The sequence below is a fragment of the Lissotriton vulgaris genome, chromosome 7 (genome assembly GCF_964263255.1).
Source record: "Lissotriton vulgaris chromosome 7, aLisVul1.2, whole genome shotgun sequence".
NCBI lineage: Eukaryota > Metazoa > Chordata > Amphibia > Caudata > Salamandridae > Lissotriton > Lissotriton vulgaris.
In genome coordinates, this window is record NC_141695.1 from 865442395 (window position 1) to 865459890 (window position 17496).

Genomic DNA, 17496 nt, shown 5'->3' on the forward strand with positions numbered 1-17496 from the left:
CCTATAAGATGGCTATTTTTTCACGTCTGAGCGAATAATTAGGCAATTATTGTGTTTCAATTTCGAAACTTTTTAGTAGAAGCCAATCAATGCCAGTACCTAGGCTATGAGTGAGATGTTGTTGCTGGTTGCATGTATGCTTCATTTATCCTTGCAGATATGTTATCTGTTCTGGCATATGCGGTATCCAGTCTAAGCATTGGAATGTGCAGCATTCTCGTGTCAGATGTCTGCTGGCACACGTGTGGCAGATGTTTCTAGTGATATATCCAACATTCAAGAAAATCCATGTTGAAAACAGGGCGCGGAGACACGGAGAAGAGGCGCTGACAAGGAGAGCTTCCCCGTGAAATGGATCCAAAAAAAAATTGACAGAAGCTCGAAAGTGGTGCGCGCTGGCACCTGCGAGCATATGTTTTGAATTATTGCGGCTGTCAAGCCGCGATAATTGAAAACATATGGCCTCTGGTGCGCTTAACAGACACCAATAAGGCCATAGGCGGAGCTACGCGACCATCTATGGCCTATTGCGTGCTCTGTTTAAAAACAGCAAGCACGCGAAGGACAATGAAAATGGACCTTGGAAATCCACACGCACGAGCTATGTGGAATTTCAAGGTCCATTTTCAAAATGCCGGGAATAGGACTCTCACTGCGCGACACTGCATGCGCAGTGTACGCAGAGCCCGAGCCCTAGAGCCCTAAAAAAGGGGGGGGGTGCGGAAGGGAATATAGTAAACCAGCCTGATGACAGACAAAACCCACTGGTCGGAAATCAGAGCTGACCAACGGTCCAAAAACAAACAGAGAGGGATTCATTCTGCTGGTGTTGGTGAGGCAGGGACTTATAATGGAACGAGGCCCACGACCACGAAAGGGCTGAGAAGACAAAGCCCCCTGTAAAACCCTGTTTATGAAAAGGATTTCTTCTGAGGCACAGGCTGGAAAGGCTTCATTATCTTTTCCTCCGCAGAGCGCATTTACCATCGCATTCAAAGCATCCCCAAAGAGACGGGGACCCTCAAAAGGCAGCTTATGGACCAAGGCCTTCTGCGCAGCCTCAAGACACCACGGTTTGGTCCAGAGAGACCTCCTACCAGCCACTGCCGCCCCGGCAGCCAAGGAGAAGGCCCACAAGGAATCAAAAGTCACATCTGAGAGAAACTGCGCCAAGACCTTCATCTGAGCCAACACAGGAGTAGGGTCCCCCTGACCCTGAAGACAGTTAAACAACTTCTCAAAATCCTTCAGAAGGACCTGTGAGGCATAGGCAGCATAAGTGCTAGCACGCACCCCAAAATGAGAAGCTGCATGAGAACGTTTGCGTGCAGACTCCACCTTCCGCTCCACCTGATCCCTCAGGGAAGGCTCCTCCAATGACAAAAGGGAAGAGGAGGCAGAAGCCATAGAGGACAAAAGGGAACTGACTTTGGGAATCGCAGGAAACTGGGTGTCAAAGTCCGCCAGGCGATACCGCTTCCCCAGAAAGCAAGGAATACCCTGCTTATCCACCTCAAGCCATTCCTTAGACAGAATATTCTTCAGAACATCATGGAAGGGAAGATCATCCACCACAGAGAAACTATACTGGGCGTAAAAACCCCCATCAGAATGATGCAGGGTCAAAACCAAGCACCTCCCGAATATGAACCTGCATGTCCGAAAAAACTTTGCCCTGGAAGTACTTACCCCTTAGGGGAATTGTTTATGTCCACCTCATCATCCTTAGACCTCTTCACCTCAGGCTCCAACAGCGCAGACTGGACAGCTGAATTAATTAACTCCTCAAATCAGCAATAGAAATCTGCAAAATGTCATCTTCCAGCAGGTCCTGGACATTATGCTGCTTGGAACCCGCCTTTGCAGTCACAGGAGAAGAAGACGCCACACTTATGATGAGCAACACTTGAGTAAGCCGCAAACCTCACAGGAACTCGCAAAACACAAAAAGGAAGTGCCCAGCAACCTCCAATAAATACTGCCCCCAAACACCCAGTCTCGCAATGTGAGACCTGGAAAGTCCATCAAAAAGGGCAACCCTGTAGTCTCCACCCACAGCCACATACGGCAACCATGGACTCGGGCCCGGACACTGCACTAAACCACCAGTGCCATAACTACCCAGGGCCAGGACACCAGGAGAGCTCCCCGCCCCAGCCCAGCACATGACCCCAGAACAGGAGCGCGGCCGCGCGGAGCGAAAACAGCAAGCAAAGAAACATCAACCATTCAAATTGAAAACAAATACTCACGGCACTGCACCCAATCCACAGGAAATACCGGAAAACGGAGGCAGGAACCCGGAGCGTTCCGACCGCTGTCAGAGCAGAAAAAGAAACAGGCATGGTGGTGGGTGGGAGGGGTTTATGTAACCTTTAGCCTTTGCTTCTTTTCTGGTGTTTTGATTGGTTGGTTGGAGGCAAGACTGCCTAACGTTGTAAGGACTGGGATGGGGAGGACCCATGAGAGGGTGGTTAATGGTTTTGTCAATGATTGTTAATGTTAACAAATAGCTGTTCCAGCTGTTGACACAGAGGATGTTCCTGCCATGGAGCAAGTGCCTTGCTCTATCGCTAAAACCAGAAGGGAATGCCACAAGTGTTGGGTTAGAGCTTCGATTCTCAAAGTACGGCCTAGGGACAGCATGCGGCCCTCCTGACCTTTATATCATCAGGCTGCTGTTAACTCGGCTATAAATGGGCAAGCATTTATTTACAGGTTAACCAAAGTGAAAGAAAAGAAGGTGTCCTGCACTACTTAACATTAAGAACACCTTTATTTTTTAAGACCTCTTTCAGCAAAACTGTGAAATATCATAACGTCTCTTCAAAATTCAAAAAGTGGATTTCATTAGCATTTGAACCTTTACACCAGTGATACTCAAAGTACGGCCCAGGGGCTGCACGCGGCCCCGGATTGAACAGCAGCACTAGGCTGCTGATTACTTTACAAAGCACTAATGCTTATAAATATATTAAATAAATGGGAAGCATTTATTCCCAATCGAACTGAAGTAACAAGCATTTACAATGCAATAAGCCTCGCAGCATTAAAGTTTGAGTTACTGGTATTGTAAATGACAATGCTTTGCATTCATTTTTTTTTTAATTTGCAATTGGTATATAAACATTGTTTGTGAACGGTTAGCTGTTGCTTATGCGAAGCAAAGTTGGCAGTAATATAGAGTGCTAGTCTTGCTTGTTATAAGCATGCCGATTTAAAGCGCTCCGATACGTGCGGGTAAAGTTTGCGCTACATAAAAGTGAAAACTAATAAATAAATTTTAAAAAGCCTACCTGTACCACGTCCGTTCTTATTCTGCGATGCCGCATATCTTTGGGTCCCTGTATTTATTAACTGCACCCGGCTGTGGGAAACCTCCATGGCAGGAACAACGTGTTGCGGGGCAGACACGAGCAATGTAGCCACTGTCCTGTGGCTGCTCCGCGGGGTAACAGTGTAGGGGCAGGAAGGCAGGCAGTTGATATTGCTGTGCCATAGCAGTGTAGTTCTCTGTGTATGCTGGGCATGGGGGTTGCTATTGGAGAGAATAAGTGGTGAGGAGGTGCCGGTCCGATATGCCTGCTTCCTGATCTTGGACAGGCAACAGTGAAAAACAAGTTACAAACTAATGCAGCCTAAGACTTTAATCACGCTTCATAGTATCAAAGCGTGTTGGGGCTCAAAGTGGCTTATTTACATCTTATTGTGTGTTGTCGCCCTACATGGCACGTGTGTGTCCTGCACATGCGTACTGCTGTGCTCTCCTGCAGCCGAACACATGTATGATGCACACATACAAGATACACATTTGTCTGTGCTCTAGTCTAAACAGTTGTGAACGGATATGTGCTGGTTTCTGATATAATGCTCTAAATGGTATGGTAGGTTTTTAAAGCGCTGGTATCCCGGAGTTTCTTGGCACTATAGAGGGCAGCAACATAATCAAAATGTTTAAACTGCAGTGGACTTTAGTCCATAACAAATGACTTTTATTAACGGAAACCCCGTTGCTAAACATTAGCGTTTGGTAGCTTTAAGCATTAGCGTTTATTTTTTAATATTTCTCTTATGAATTTAATTTTTTATGTTTATCCATGACCACGAAACAAAGAAGGAATTGTATGTTTTCTGAAACGTATTACAAATGAAAATATGTGCATTTCCAACCAGAGGTTAGCCGAATTAAATGTTGGAATCCTCCAAATTTAATTCCGAAACTAACTTGTTTTCCTTCCTTTTCTTATACACCCAGGGCAATTGCAAATACCTTCCAGTATTAACCACGATTTTAAAGGAGTTTCGCTAAGGTGGTTTCTTAAAGGGGCAGGCACGGTTTTAGAGTTTCCTCTCAGAAGTCATAGTGGAATGAACAGTGGCGGTTTTATCATATGGGCGGTGGGGGCGTTGCCCCACAAATATTTTGGCCAGCAATTTTAGCGCTCACAGATTAGTTTATTTAAAATAATTTAACTGTGCTCCATCGCGCAGCGGCGCTGCGCCACGTCATGAAATGAAAATAAATCACGATCACGTGACACAGCCTGCATTGACTCACACGGACACGGTCGCACCACCACTGCGCATGTGTTCTTTGCCCGGCTGCCTTTCTTCAACTACTGAAGCCTGTGGCATTTGAAAAGCAGCACCACTGAGTACGGTGTTTGCCTCATGCCACAGACCCCAGTGGTTGAAAAAGGAGCAACGTTTTTTTCGTGCTCACACCAATCCCAACGCTGCTCTCTTTAGAGAGCAGCTCTCCTCTGAAGAGAGCAGCGTCAGGATTGGCTAGTGCTGCTGAGTTCTTGTGCTTGCCTTGCCTGCCTTAAGTTGCCAGCAGCAGTCTAGTGTTGCACCGCGGGGGTGGGAGCGTCCAACGTGGCAATGCCAAATTACTGAAATGGCTTAGTGTTAAGCCATTCAGTGATTGGACATTCTTCAGTTGCTGGGCAAATGGGGCTGGCCCACCAGTCACCTCATGATCCGACCCCATCTCTCTGCACACGAGACTAGCACGTGGACTCGAGAACGAGGAGTCGGACGTAGTGTTAGTGTACACAGATACTAGTCTGATTTAGTAGTATATACTGAGGAGTACTGTACACAGTCAGACCACTACAGTACACACTGTGACGATGCATCAGGTAGGTGTCTTACTAGTACTGTCAGCTCAGCAATCTTAGCACGTTGTCAGGATTGAATATAAATATTTTTTACCAATGCCATGGCCCATGTGTAGAGTAGACGCAAACTTAGACAACACAAGGAGCAGCCTCAGTGTCAATGCTGGCTCTGGGGACGGCAGCTGGGGTTCTACGGGTGCCGCTCAGGTTCCCGGGTAACCGGTGTGAGGCAGCTTGGGGTCCGTGCTTTTTCAGAGTCTTTTAATTCTTGGGGCCCCGGAGCTCAGAGTCCTTGGTACCCGGTGCTGGGTTCAGTGGAGTCTCTCTGGTATGTGTTATTGGACAGCTCGGAACCTCCCGTACTGGCACGGGACAGACCGGGGTCTACACCCCTCTGGGTCCTACCCACCGGTAACCAGATCTGAAGTTGGGTGCCCCAGAGCCCTCTTCCAGATTCTGACCCTTTCTGCACGCACCTCTGCTTGTGGATATGATTCTTCTTTGCTGATGAACGACTCACGGGCTTAAGTCCAATCTCTGAGTGTAATCACAGCCCCATCACCTTCATGACTACAGCCCACCCACTGCCCACAGCAGACAAACTCAGAACGTAGCTGCCAAGCCGCCCATGCCACGTGTGACACCCTTGGCTACGTTCAGGCTTAGCCAAAATTACACTGCTTTCTGATACCTGCACTTTCTAGGTTTACAATATGTATGGATTTTAAACCCCCAGCAAGAAAGTTGCCGCTGGCTAAAAAGCCAGATCTGGCCCTGTTCAATTTAGGTTACAAGGCTCCTGGTCCCCATCTTCTCTGCTGGTCCTGCTGTTAGTCTGTCCTTCTGTTCAGCCACACTTCCCTCAGGCCCTTCTTTCCCATCTGCACGAGATCAATACTTTTGATTCTGGGGAGCAGTGAGCAGATCGAAATACATTTGACTACTTTGTGGTGCCATGCATCTCCCCTTTCCTGCTGTGTCTACTGTAACACTAATAGCACTGAAGCAGTTACTGTAATGACCTTAACGAGGCAGCATACAGCTAGCAAATAGACGACGTGGCCCGTTTAGTTTTTGCTCCGTCTTGAAAATGTAAGCATCACGTCATCAGCTGTATTTTGTACACTTTCATAGTAAGGGACTGTCTGTGAGCATTTCCCGATGACGTCATTCATACGACTTCAGTTAGGCATTATGTGCTACTTTCCAAAGATAGCTGTGCCATCGAATTAGAAAATGTGCCATGCCCTCTGAGTACCAGCTGTAGGGGAGATTGGTGGCTGTGGGGGTACTGAGCCCGTCTTGCTGTTGTGTCTGGCTCGTAGTTGCTGTGGAGGTACTGAGCCCGTCTTGATGTTGTGTCTGGCTCGTCCCTGCTGTAAAAAGATATTTTTGGAGGACCTTCTATTCACCACCCAAAAATGCTGGCCTGAAACTTAAACAGAACTAGGAGCGCTTTTTATTTTAAAATATTTGCAGTGACCTATGAGTTTTACATAATTCGGCGATTAAAGAAGGAGCATAGCTACCAATACTGCCGCGGGTCAGTGGCGCATGGGTCCGCTGCTCTCCAGTTATGACAGGTTTTTTTCTTCTTCTCAGTGCGGAGCGCGCAGCGGTACCATTGTCATAATTTCAACTTTTAGAAATTGTTCCCAAGTGTCTTTCAGAAGAATGTTCAGGAAAATTCCACAGCAATAAGTTGAATACCACACAGCCGTAAAATTATAGGAATTCATGTACATTTATTATCTGCACCTTTAAACGTGCACCTGAATGACCAGGATATAAATGTTGCATAAAGTGTGGTGAATTGCATGGTAAATACCATGTGTAAAAATAAAATAAAAAACACGAAAAATAAAATATATATAGTGGGCTTTGGCTACGCCCAAATGAGTACTTCTATCTCACCTCATGCTGTTGGCTATTCGGTATTTCCTCCCCCCTCCTTGGGGGGGACACGATTGACATTGGATGAGGGACTCCACTGAATCGCCACACAATAAATGATTTATCTCATACTTTATATTATGTTTGTAGCCTGACGCGGGTTCCTTATCCATAAATAACTTAGTAAATAATAGTGTCTAGCTCCTCCTAGAGTGAGTATGTCATGCAATACCACATGGGTAGTGTTTTTGTTGTTTTTTTGGGCAGAGTTTTATATAGCGCAAACTTGACCCGAAGGTATTGGAGCGCTTTACATGAGCACCAGTTACAAAAGGAAACATTCATTTTTGTTAGGCACGGAGTGATTGAGTGATTTGCCCAGAATAACAGGATGTTTAGCGTCATTACCAGGGTATGGGTAGATTGCTGATAGCAGCCTCCTTCTGTCTTTAAATGAACCTCTGTGAAGGCTGACAATTGGTCAAAGGTCAATTTCGTCCTGAGGTTGCCATGCAGTACACCTATCAAGGGCACTGCCAGGGCATACAGGGGTGCCCTCGTTTTTGTCCACGCAGTGTATCCAGGCGGTGGATTGTAGCAGGGATTGGTGGGTAATTATCACTGTCGAGGATGAATCTATTTTATGTATTATACGAGCCCTGGGGTTGTTTACAATTAACAGTCTGTGGCACAACTACATTCTGTTGTATTTGCTTTTCAGCATCTGCTACAGCCTCAGGCTGCCGAACTAATTTTTGGGCAAATCAAGCAAAGAAGAAGAGGCGCCAACCTCCTTTTCTGCTACAACAAAGCCAACAACCCCAGTGTTTAAGGTAAGGAAACTGCTGATATATTTTACATTCTAGTAGTCAAGGGCTATGTAAGTTGTGTACATGGTGGGTGGCGTCTAAATACATGCACCAAACCTCATACGTTGTACTTTGATTATTGACAGGTAACACTAACATTGGTAACACCATGAATACAGTAGAGCAACTACTTGCAAAGCCGTTCATTGGACTGAAACGTGAAGAGAAACTAATTGTAAAACAATTAGGACCTCACCGGCCAGACCTAAACCTACAACAAAGTTCCCTGGATACAGGGAAGCTTTACACACGTTGTTTCTCAAACACCTGGTAACCAAAAGTTGATTGGCTTACAGGATGTCCTTCAAAAAATACATTGTTCTGCTTCCCTTGCCTGCTGTTTAGTGGTGAAACTCGGATCAAAAAAGGAGTAAAAGACTTGAAGCATTTGTCAGATAAAGTAAAGAAGCATGCACACACGTAAATACATATTGAAAACCTGACAAGACTGGGAATGTTGGGAGATACACCGACTGAAGCCCACATAAGCGAGGCCTACCGAAAAACAATAAAGAAACACAATAAAGCAGTTGATAGGAATAGACACGTACTATCAAAAATCATTGATTGCATTCGTTTCTGTGGTGCTTTTGAACTGGCTTTACGAGGGCATGATGAATCAGAAGGTTCTGCAAATCCTGGGTTATTCAAAGGCCTTGTGGACTTAATAGCAAGTTTAGACCATGAAATGGAAGCACATCTATCAAGTGCTACAGTCTTCAAGGGCACCTCTAAAATACAAAATGAACTGCTTGAGTGCATGCTAGAGATTGTAAAAAGCACTATCGAACAAGAGTTGAAAAACAGACTTTGTGGCTATTCAGGCTGATGACACCACTGATGTGGCCACTAAAACAGTCAGTATTAGTCTTTCGGTACCTTAACAGTGACAACAAAGTTGTGGAAAGGTTCTTTGGTTTCATCCATTTAAGAGACTCTTGTGCAGAAAGCATTTCTTCAGCTATTCTACAGGAACTAAACTTGATTTTTCCAGAGCAGCCTCAAAAACAAAAACTGATTGCACAAAGCTACGATGGTGCTGCAGTAATGAGTGGAACCTCCGGTGGAGTACAAAAAAAAATTAAACATGTGTACCCTAATGCCCATTACATGCACTGTTATGCCCACCAACTAAATCTGAATATGCAACAATCAGTAGGAAAGATCTCTGAGGCAAAGATATACTTCATGGATGTAGGAGGAATGGCAGCATTCTTCTCACGCTCCCCCAAAAGAACGGAGGTACTTCATACCATTGTTAACAGAAGGATTCCAAAGGGAGGCCCAACTGGTTGGAATTTTCACATTCGTACAATCTGCATAATATACCAATATAGGGTTGATCTTGAAAATTGTTTCGACACCATAGAAGCCAACGGAGAGTTTGACTACAAAAGCCGGAATGAGGCCCTTGGCTTCGCTAGAACACTGCAAGACAGGGAGTTTCAGTTTTTGCTGTTTTTGTTTTATAAAATAATGCCTCAGGTGGACACACTGTATGGTATGAAAAGTTACAAAAACGTGAAATAGATGCTATCTATGTGGAAACAGCTATCCACGACTTTGTCACCAGCATGAACAAAATCAGAGAAGGGGTTGACAATTTAGACAGCACACTGACAAATGATTCTACTTTCTCTAACCGCAAAAAAGACATCAGCAGTCTAGTCCGAATTTCCAAAGAGATATGTGACACTGTAATTATGCAGGCAAAGGAACGCTTTTCTTTTACAAAGCATTTGGTGAGGGCCACATTACTATGAAGTGATCTGTTTGCTAAATATGATATTTCCTTCCCTGAGCAAGCACCGAATACCACTGTGGATGCTTACTCTATGCTCAACAAAGAGGATCTGAGAACAGAATAAACTGTACTGTATAGAATGCATGTATACAGGCAGGCCACTAGTGCAATTTCTTTGCTTGCTTTAATTCTGAACCTTAACATGGAAAAGACACTAACAGAAACAGTGACTTTACTAAAAATACTCATCACCACTCCGATGACAACAGAAGAGGCGGAACGTTGCTTTTCCACTTTGAATAGAATTAAAACATTCCTGTGAAATACATGATTCAGGAAAGGCTGCATGCCTTAGCGATGCTTTCCATAGAGAGTGACTTAGTTTAAAGAAGACCAGACTTCAATGTTCAAGTCATTGAGAGGTTTGCTTCCATTAAAAACAGACATGCTGATTTTAATTACAAAAATTGAACACTCTATTTAAATGCTGCTAGTTTGCGTTCTGTTTATTTGTTTGTTATTAAAATACATCTGTGAGGCACTCAGCAATGCATTGTGTTTCAAAGTCTGTTATGAAGCTCTGTGGTTATGCTGAATAAGCAGCTACCTATGTTTTAGAACACCACTTTATTAATGTAATAACTGCACTTTCACAATTGCTTTATTAACCTTCCTGCTTTCACAAATTTGCTTGAAAATGCACCATTTGTCCACTCTTTCAAAATTCTCAGGGGGAAATCCCCCCGAACCCTCTTTAGGGGGTTCGGGCTCGCTCGCTACGGTGCAGTATGATTATCTTTTTACGCCGCACCACTTTCAAATGTCACCAGCCGCCACTGGAAATGAATGAATCTTCTTGGGAACACCACATGTAATTCAGTTACCCAGGAATGCGCCATGACGTTAAGCAGTCAGTGGGGCCCTCGCGGAAACATTGAAGGGGAGAGTACCACCCCACATTGCAGCGTGCACTGCAGCAAGTGACCAGAGGACTGAAGTGTACTCCAGGCTGCTGACAAGAGCCAGGCTGAATTCCTTATCTGCCGTCCTCGAACACCTCTGCGCCCTTGTAACATGCTTGCAGTATTTCACGTAAGTCACTTTTAATGTTTTTAAACACAGAAACAGTCACAAACCTCCCAAAACATTCGCTCGGAAAGGCAAATGCATCCACATATAGTATGCACAGCGTTTAAATTAAGATTTCCAAAGTTTGAGCTCCAGAAGCTTTTTTAAACCGGCGGAAGTCCAAAGTTTTGTATTCCATGTTTCATGGTCGCAGACTCCCTCTGTACACAGAGTGCCCAAATAAGGACTTAAAAACAAGGAAAGAAGCAGGAAAATGCACCAGGTACTGACATAATACTGCATGGGTCCACACCTAGATCGACTGGCCCGCAGGCATTGTGTCAAAATGCCGTGTTTGGTGCAGTGCATAAATAGGTGCAGAATTGAATCCGAGTGGCCATGCTTTTAGAAGCATGAATGCTTCTAAAATCATGTTTGAAAACACTTGTAAACAAGCATTTACAATGCAATGGTCTCGGCATTCTTAAAATTCGAGCCATTGGCTTTGCTCATGACATTATTTTTATTTATGTTTTAGTTTTGAAAACATAAATAAATGACATTGTCATTTACAATGCCAATAGCTTAATAGGTCGCAAATGTGACACCTATTGCATTTGCACCCACACAGACCCACCCACACAAAGCCACCCACACACACATACAGAGCCGCCACAGAGCCATTCACATACAGCCACCCACACACACAGAGCCACCCACACAGAGCCACCTACACGACAGAGCCAACCATGCACACAGACAGAGCCACCCACGCGCACACAGACCGAGCCACCCACGCGCACACAGACCGAGCCACCCACGCGCACACAGACAGAGCCACCCACGCGCACACAGACAGAGCCACCCACGCGCACACAGACAGAGCCACCCACGCGCACACAGACAGAGCCACCCACGCGCACACAGACAGAGCCACCCACGCGCACACAGACAGAGCCACCCACACGCACACAGACAGAGCCACCCACACGCACACAGACAGAGCCACCCACACGCACACAGACAGAGCCACCCACGCGCACACAGACAGAGCCACCCACGCGCACACAGACAGAGCCACCCACGCGCACACAGAAAGAGCCACCCACGCGCACACAGAAAGAGCCACCCACGCGCACACAGAAAGAGCCACCCACGCGCACACAGACAGAGCCACCCACGCGCACACAGACAGAGCCACCCATGCGCACACAGACAGAGCCACCCACGCGCACACAGACAGAGCCACTGACGCGCACACAGACAGAGCCACTGACGCGCACACAGACAGAGCCACCCACGCGCACACAGACAGAGCCACCCACGCGCACACAGAGTCACCGACGCGCACACAGACAGAGCCACCCACGCGCACACAGACAGAGCCACCCACGCGCACACAGAAAGAGGCGCACACAGAAAGAGCCACCCACGCGCACACAGACAGAGCCACCCACGCGCACACAGACAGAGCCACCCACGCGCACACAGACAGAGCCACCCACGCGCACACAGACAGAGCCACCCACGCGCACACAGACAGAGCCACCCACGCGCACACAGAGTCACCGACGCGCACACAGACAGAGCCACCCACGCGCACACAGACAGAGCCACCCACGCGCACACACGCACACAGACAGACAGAGCCACACACAAACCTGCCCAAGTTATGTGATCAGTTGTTACTATTACTGCATCCAGATATCAGAGTACTTGTTTGTGATTGAATATCAGTATCACCATGAGATACTAAACACAGTTTTGAGTCGGAAATGGAAAGTAGCACCAAAAGAGATAGAAGCTGAAATTATTGGCAAACAGGTCACCTTGTTGTAAATGGGTGGCACTGGTCACACTGCAGAGCGTGTGCAATCCACTTAGAAAAGATAGCTTCACAGTGAGGATGAGACTCAACGCTGCCCCGCCATACAACGCCCTAGGTCCGCCTGTTTGATTAGTTCGTACTTGTCTCATTTCTTTACCAAAATCGCTCTTATACATTTTAGGGGCAATGAGCCTCCGATGCTGTGCTGATATTACTAACAGGTATTTGAGAGGCAGACAGAAATGGGACGCTAACCTCTCCTCAACAGCTGTGTTTCCGTTTCTGAAAACCTTAAAGAGAGGTATATTGGTAACACATTTCTACTTTCTACTTGCCTTGATCCTGGCACTAAAATCTGTGTGGAGTTCCCAAATAAACACAGATTCAGATAAACCAGATTTAAGTCTTTCCAAAAAATTCAGTAAAATCGATTATCGGAGCATGACCATGCCTGTTTTCAGGCACTCACACTTTGGAGGACTCTACCAGCAGCATTTCTGCAGCACATGCTTGCAGTAATAAAACAATTAACCATCACACCAGCTTCCCAAATTCCAGAGTATTGGTTTTACCAGTGTTGCTTGTTTTTTGCTGTTGTTGTTTTAAAGGGCACCCAGTTTGGTGTTATTTTCTACCGCCTGAGGAAACAGGGCAGGTTATCTCTAAAGAGGAGAGAAAGGCTGGAGGTGTCAATCATCGGATCGCCGAGCACACCATTTTAAGATACAATCCTCAGGCTACAAAGGGTAGCCCCTGGCTGCAGCCTAGAAAACTGCACACAAGGGCCCCTCAGATGTGTGCACGAGATAGGAATTTAATCACAGAGACAAAGAAGAGGCGCTACAATCTTCAGGCTACAAAGTGCAGCCCCAGAAAACTGCACATAAGGTATCCCTTCAGATGTGTGCACGAGATAGGAATTCAATCAATTGACAAAGACGAGGAGCTTTTCAATGAGCTCAGAAATCGGGGTCTTAAGTAAATACATAACAAAGCCAGAGCTCAGCTCCCGGGGAGGGCGGAGTCTGTGACACAGCCCCATTAATACACACGGGTCTGGATCTTTAACTGTCCGCTTCTGGAAAAGGCCAGCATCTCCCCTCTGAAGCAGAGGCTGCCAGAGCTGTGTAAAACCCCAGTAAGCACTACACCTGCACGCGCTCAGATGCTGCAGTAACAAAGGTAACCTTGTGAAAGCCAATGCACTATTCTAGCGGGTGGCCAAAGGACCATAGCACCAGTCTGCCTAATGTCCAGTACTGCAAGTCTGGCAATGGGCAAACTGGTAATGGCATGTATGACTGTCCCTTCACTGCCAAACAAGATTGCTGAAAAAGACGATATGTGTCTGGCTGACGTGTACTTAGTGATACTAGTACAGACACTGAAGGGGCGCGTGCGCGTATGCATGAGACGAGCATCGGACGTAAACAAACGTGACATATGTAATGACAGGCACATTGCTGCATCATCTACTTACTGACAGGGATGGGGGTGTGGCGGGGGTGTGCAAGAGCTTTACAATGGTGCGGCCGCGAAGGCTTTGCTGACAAAGACCCCATTCACCTAACCCAAGCGGCATCTGCTGTGACACCCTGCATGCAGTGACATGCATAGCTGCACGTGACCGCTGTCAGTGTCGTAAGTGATGCAACCTATGAAAACGTCGGAAGCAAGGCCGCACCGTAAGTTACTGTACCCATTTAGGCGCTGCACCTTACGCTATGTGCAGCCTCCGACCCTTCCTGTCCGTGTCTCGCTCCCGGCACAGCCATAATCTTGGGCTTGAGACTGGTTGCTTTCATGCCTTCTCCAGTGAACGCCTCTAGTCCCAAGGAGGCTGAAGGTGGGAAGGCGGGTGAGAGAAGAGGCAGCCAGCTTGTTCGTGAACAGCGCTGCGCGCACCTCTGCAGACTCCCTCTGCATTCCAGAGAGGCGCGCAACGCGATCCTGTCTGCCCTGCGATGCTGTGGAGATAAGACCTGGCCGCGCGCACAACGTTATCCTATGGGGAAACGCTTCGCGCGGCCAGGTCTTGTCTCACTTCGGCGTCTCAGACTGCTGAGACGCCGACAATAGTTCTCTGGCGAAAACGCGCTTTCAGCGCGTTATAGCCGAGACCTAAAAATACTTCCCAATGCACTCAAATCATCTGGTGTACTAAGAGACAAGTCAGTTGCTTTGTACACCCTTTGTTAGGATGGGTTGGGATGCTATTATACATAACATTATCAAAGATAGGAGCAGGTTTTGTACAGGGCACAACCTGAAATCATTATTTTGAGGTTTTCTTATCTATATCTATATATATATATAATAACGAAAGTATGTCTGTCTGTTTGTCCTTTATGCATTACTACACCATTCATTCGATCGGCATGAAACTTTGGTGAGTTGTTGAGTACACTCCCGCGAAGGTTTCTGGCAAAACAAAAAAATCAGCACCCGGACCCCCCAGGGCCCTCATAATCTTTCCAATACTGAACGTTTACAGTTTCCGGTGTGACTCACTTTTGCAATGACCATCAACAAAGCACAAGGACAATCGCTGCAAGTGTGTGGGACTGGATTTGGAGAATCCGTGCTTCTCACATGGACAACTGTATGTGGCCAGCTCACGCATCGGAAAACCTTCCGATGTATTCGTGTACGCACCAGATGGAAAAGAAAAAAAAAGATACCGTGTATCCACAAGCACTCGAATAAATAAACAGAATTAAAACACTTTAAAATGTTTTCCATATTAAAATGAATAACTTTCAATAAAAATAACACAATGTAAATTGAATGTTATCATAATAAGTTTCCTTAAATTTCCTTTCTTCTGAGATCGCAGCAACGCGCGACGGGTAAGCTAGTATGTTAGTAATGATGAAAAAGTGAAATAAAACAACTGCCTAGGATCACACAATTTGGACAAGTGCGGTTGCAGGTGCTCTGGTTTCACATTATGCAATTCAGTCAGTAGATGTACACGTTTTGCTTCACTTACATCCACCTTACCGCCCCCTGACCACACTACCGCGCCCTGCTGGCATAAAAGCAGCCCTTGTCACATCACAGACCAAGCTTTTTGGCACCTAGGAAAATGTTTGCGAGTACCCACGAATTCTATAGAGCCATACGTGGCAGCAGTGGGATCGGCCAGGTGTTCGGAAAGCGTTGAAGGCTACTTGAAAAAAGCAAACACGTTAATCTACCTACTGAGGCAGCTAATCTGTAAACAAGGCATTACCACAACCAAATATTTATCTTTTTTGCAGGATGAATACCTTTGCTTAATGTGACTGCTCTCATATTTGCCAGCATGCTCCCATGGGTTTGGAACTTGCAAGATGCAAAGCCAAACATCCATTGGAAAGGGTTCCTGGCTCTCTGTTTTAACTAAACACCTTCTCATTTCAGCCGCACGTTGATCTGCTTCAATACATGTGCTGAGAAACCGAAACATTACTAACACTTAGAAAGGGGGAAAAAAGGGTCGGATCCCACTGCACCAAATCACAGATTGTGTCAGAGTACAGCCAAGCACAAGGTTCCAGAAGGGAGCTCAGTGAAGAAGCATTAGTGACACTTATTGGGCATATAGTATGTGGTTAACGTTCTTTTTCGAGGTTTGGCCACAGAAACGACTCGTTTACCAAAACACGTCCTACATTAAAAAAAAATGCCTGACATGCAGGTGGCTGTGACAGAAGATGAAGCATCTATACCATGTGGGTTAGAAATATCCCAAACATACTAAAAAATAGTTCCCCTTCTGTTGCCCACACTCTTTCCTAATTAACTCTTCTTTCACAGGTGTACCTCCCTGTGATATCACTGCCTATCCCTAACCCTAGATTCCCTCCTGAAGGTGGGAGCGCTGTCCCACAGGTAACACCTCGCCATACAGGTACCCCATTCAAGGCTGTGCCCATTTCGCTCGCGCCTAATCTCTACTACCATGTCCTCCGCTTCCCTGCTGGTGTCCTCTTACCTCGACTGGTGCTACCCCCGGTGCGCCCCTGGGGGCCACGGTGCCTGTCCCCCCTCGCTGCCCCCGGTAGACGCTGGGCAGTAGGAGGAGAGCGGTCAAGGCTAGCCCTGCGGCCTGCAAGAGCCGCTTCTGCCGCCGCCTCATGCCGGGGTGAGGAAAAAGGGGGGACCCGACCTGGAGATTCAACTTTACTCCACAAACCACTCCGTGCGCGTCGCCCGCTACTGCCAACAGCCGGGCACGCGCACAGGGGCGGGGCGTGAAGCAAAGGAACTCGGAGGGGCAGACCCCGGAAGGCAGCAAAGGGCGGTTCCAAACGCCAGCTGGAACTAGGGGCGGAGAATCCCCAAGACTCCGCCCACTCCGGATTCGGACAAGGAAGAGACTCCAACGCGGGGGGTGGGGGTGTAGAGGGAATACCGAACGAACCAGTCGAGGACGGGTGCGAGACCAGGCATGAGTCACGGTAGAATGAGACCGATGCGAGAAGGCACAGAGAGGTGGAGCCTGATACAAGCGGCCCGAGCTGACATCTGGCCCAAGACTAAACCTTACTACATGAGCTAAGCCCAAATCCCTCAGCCGGTGGTTGCAGAAAACCCCCCTAACACATGTGTGGATAGGAGGGTAATCTAGCTGTAGAGTAGGGTTACACTACAGGAAAACAGACCAATCGCAGCGAGGCTAAGGACGCATTAGAGAATGAGAAGCGGGTTGGGAGGGGTCTAGACGACAGAGGAGCGGGCAGGCAGAGGAAGGAGACAACCGATGGGCGTGGGTGCCGCATGATGGGTGGGCCTAGACTGAAGGCGGTGCAAACTAGAATTGGCTTTATTGCGCCCTCTTATGGCGATGCAACATGACTTCGTGGTGATTGTTTTGCACTTCTGTAGAACGCAAACGTTACCCGAAAGTGTTCTGTATTTGTACAATAAAAGTTATAAATTGCGTAGGAAGATTAAGTCAGGGCTTTAAGTTGGCCTGTTCCTTCT

General features: G+C 46.9%; 1 protein-coding gene across 1 annotated transcript in view; it reads right to left on the reverse strand.

The window, feature by feature from the left end:
* GALNT10 (polypeptide N-acetylgalactosaminyltransferase 10) overlaps positions 1-16759 on the reverse strand; it is a 952883-nt gene extending 936124 nt beyond the window's left edge. The window contains exon 1 of the mRNA XM_086931255.1: positions 16505-16759. Within this exon, the coding sequence (XP_086787381.1) occupies positions 16505-16648 (144 nt within the window). The 5' untranslated portion in view covers positions 16649-16759. The remainder of the gene's footprint in view (positions 1-16504) is intronic.
* Between the last annotated feature and the right edge of the window lie 737 nt (positions 16760-17496).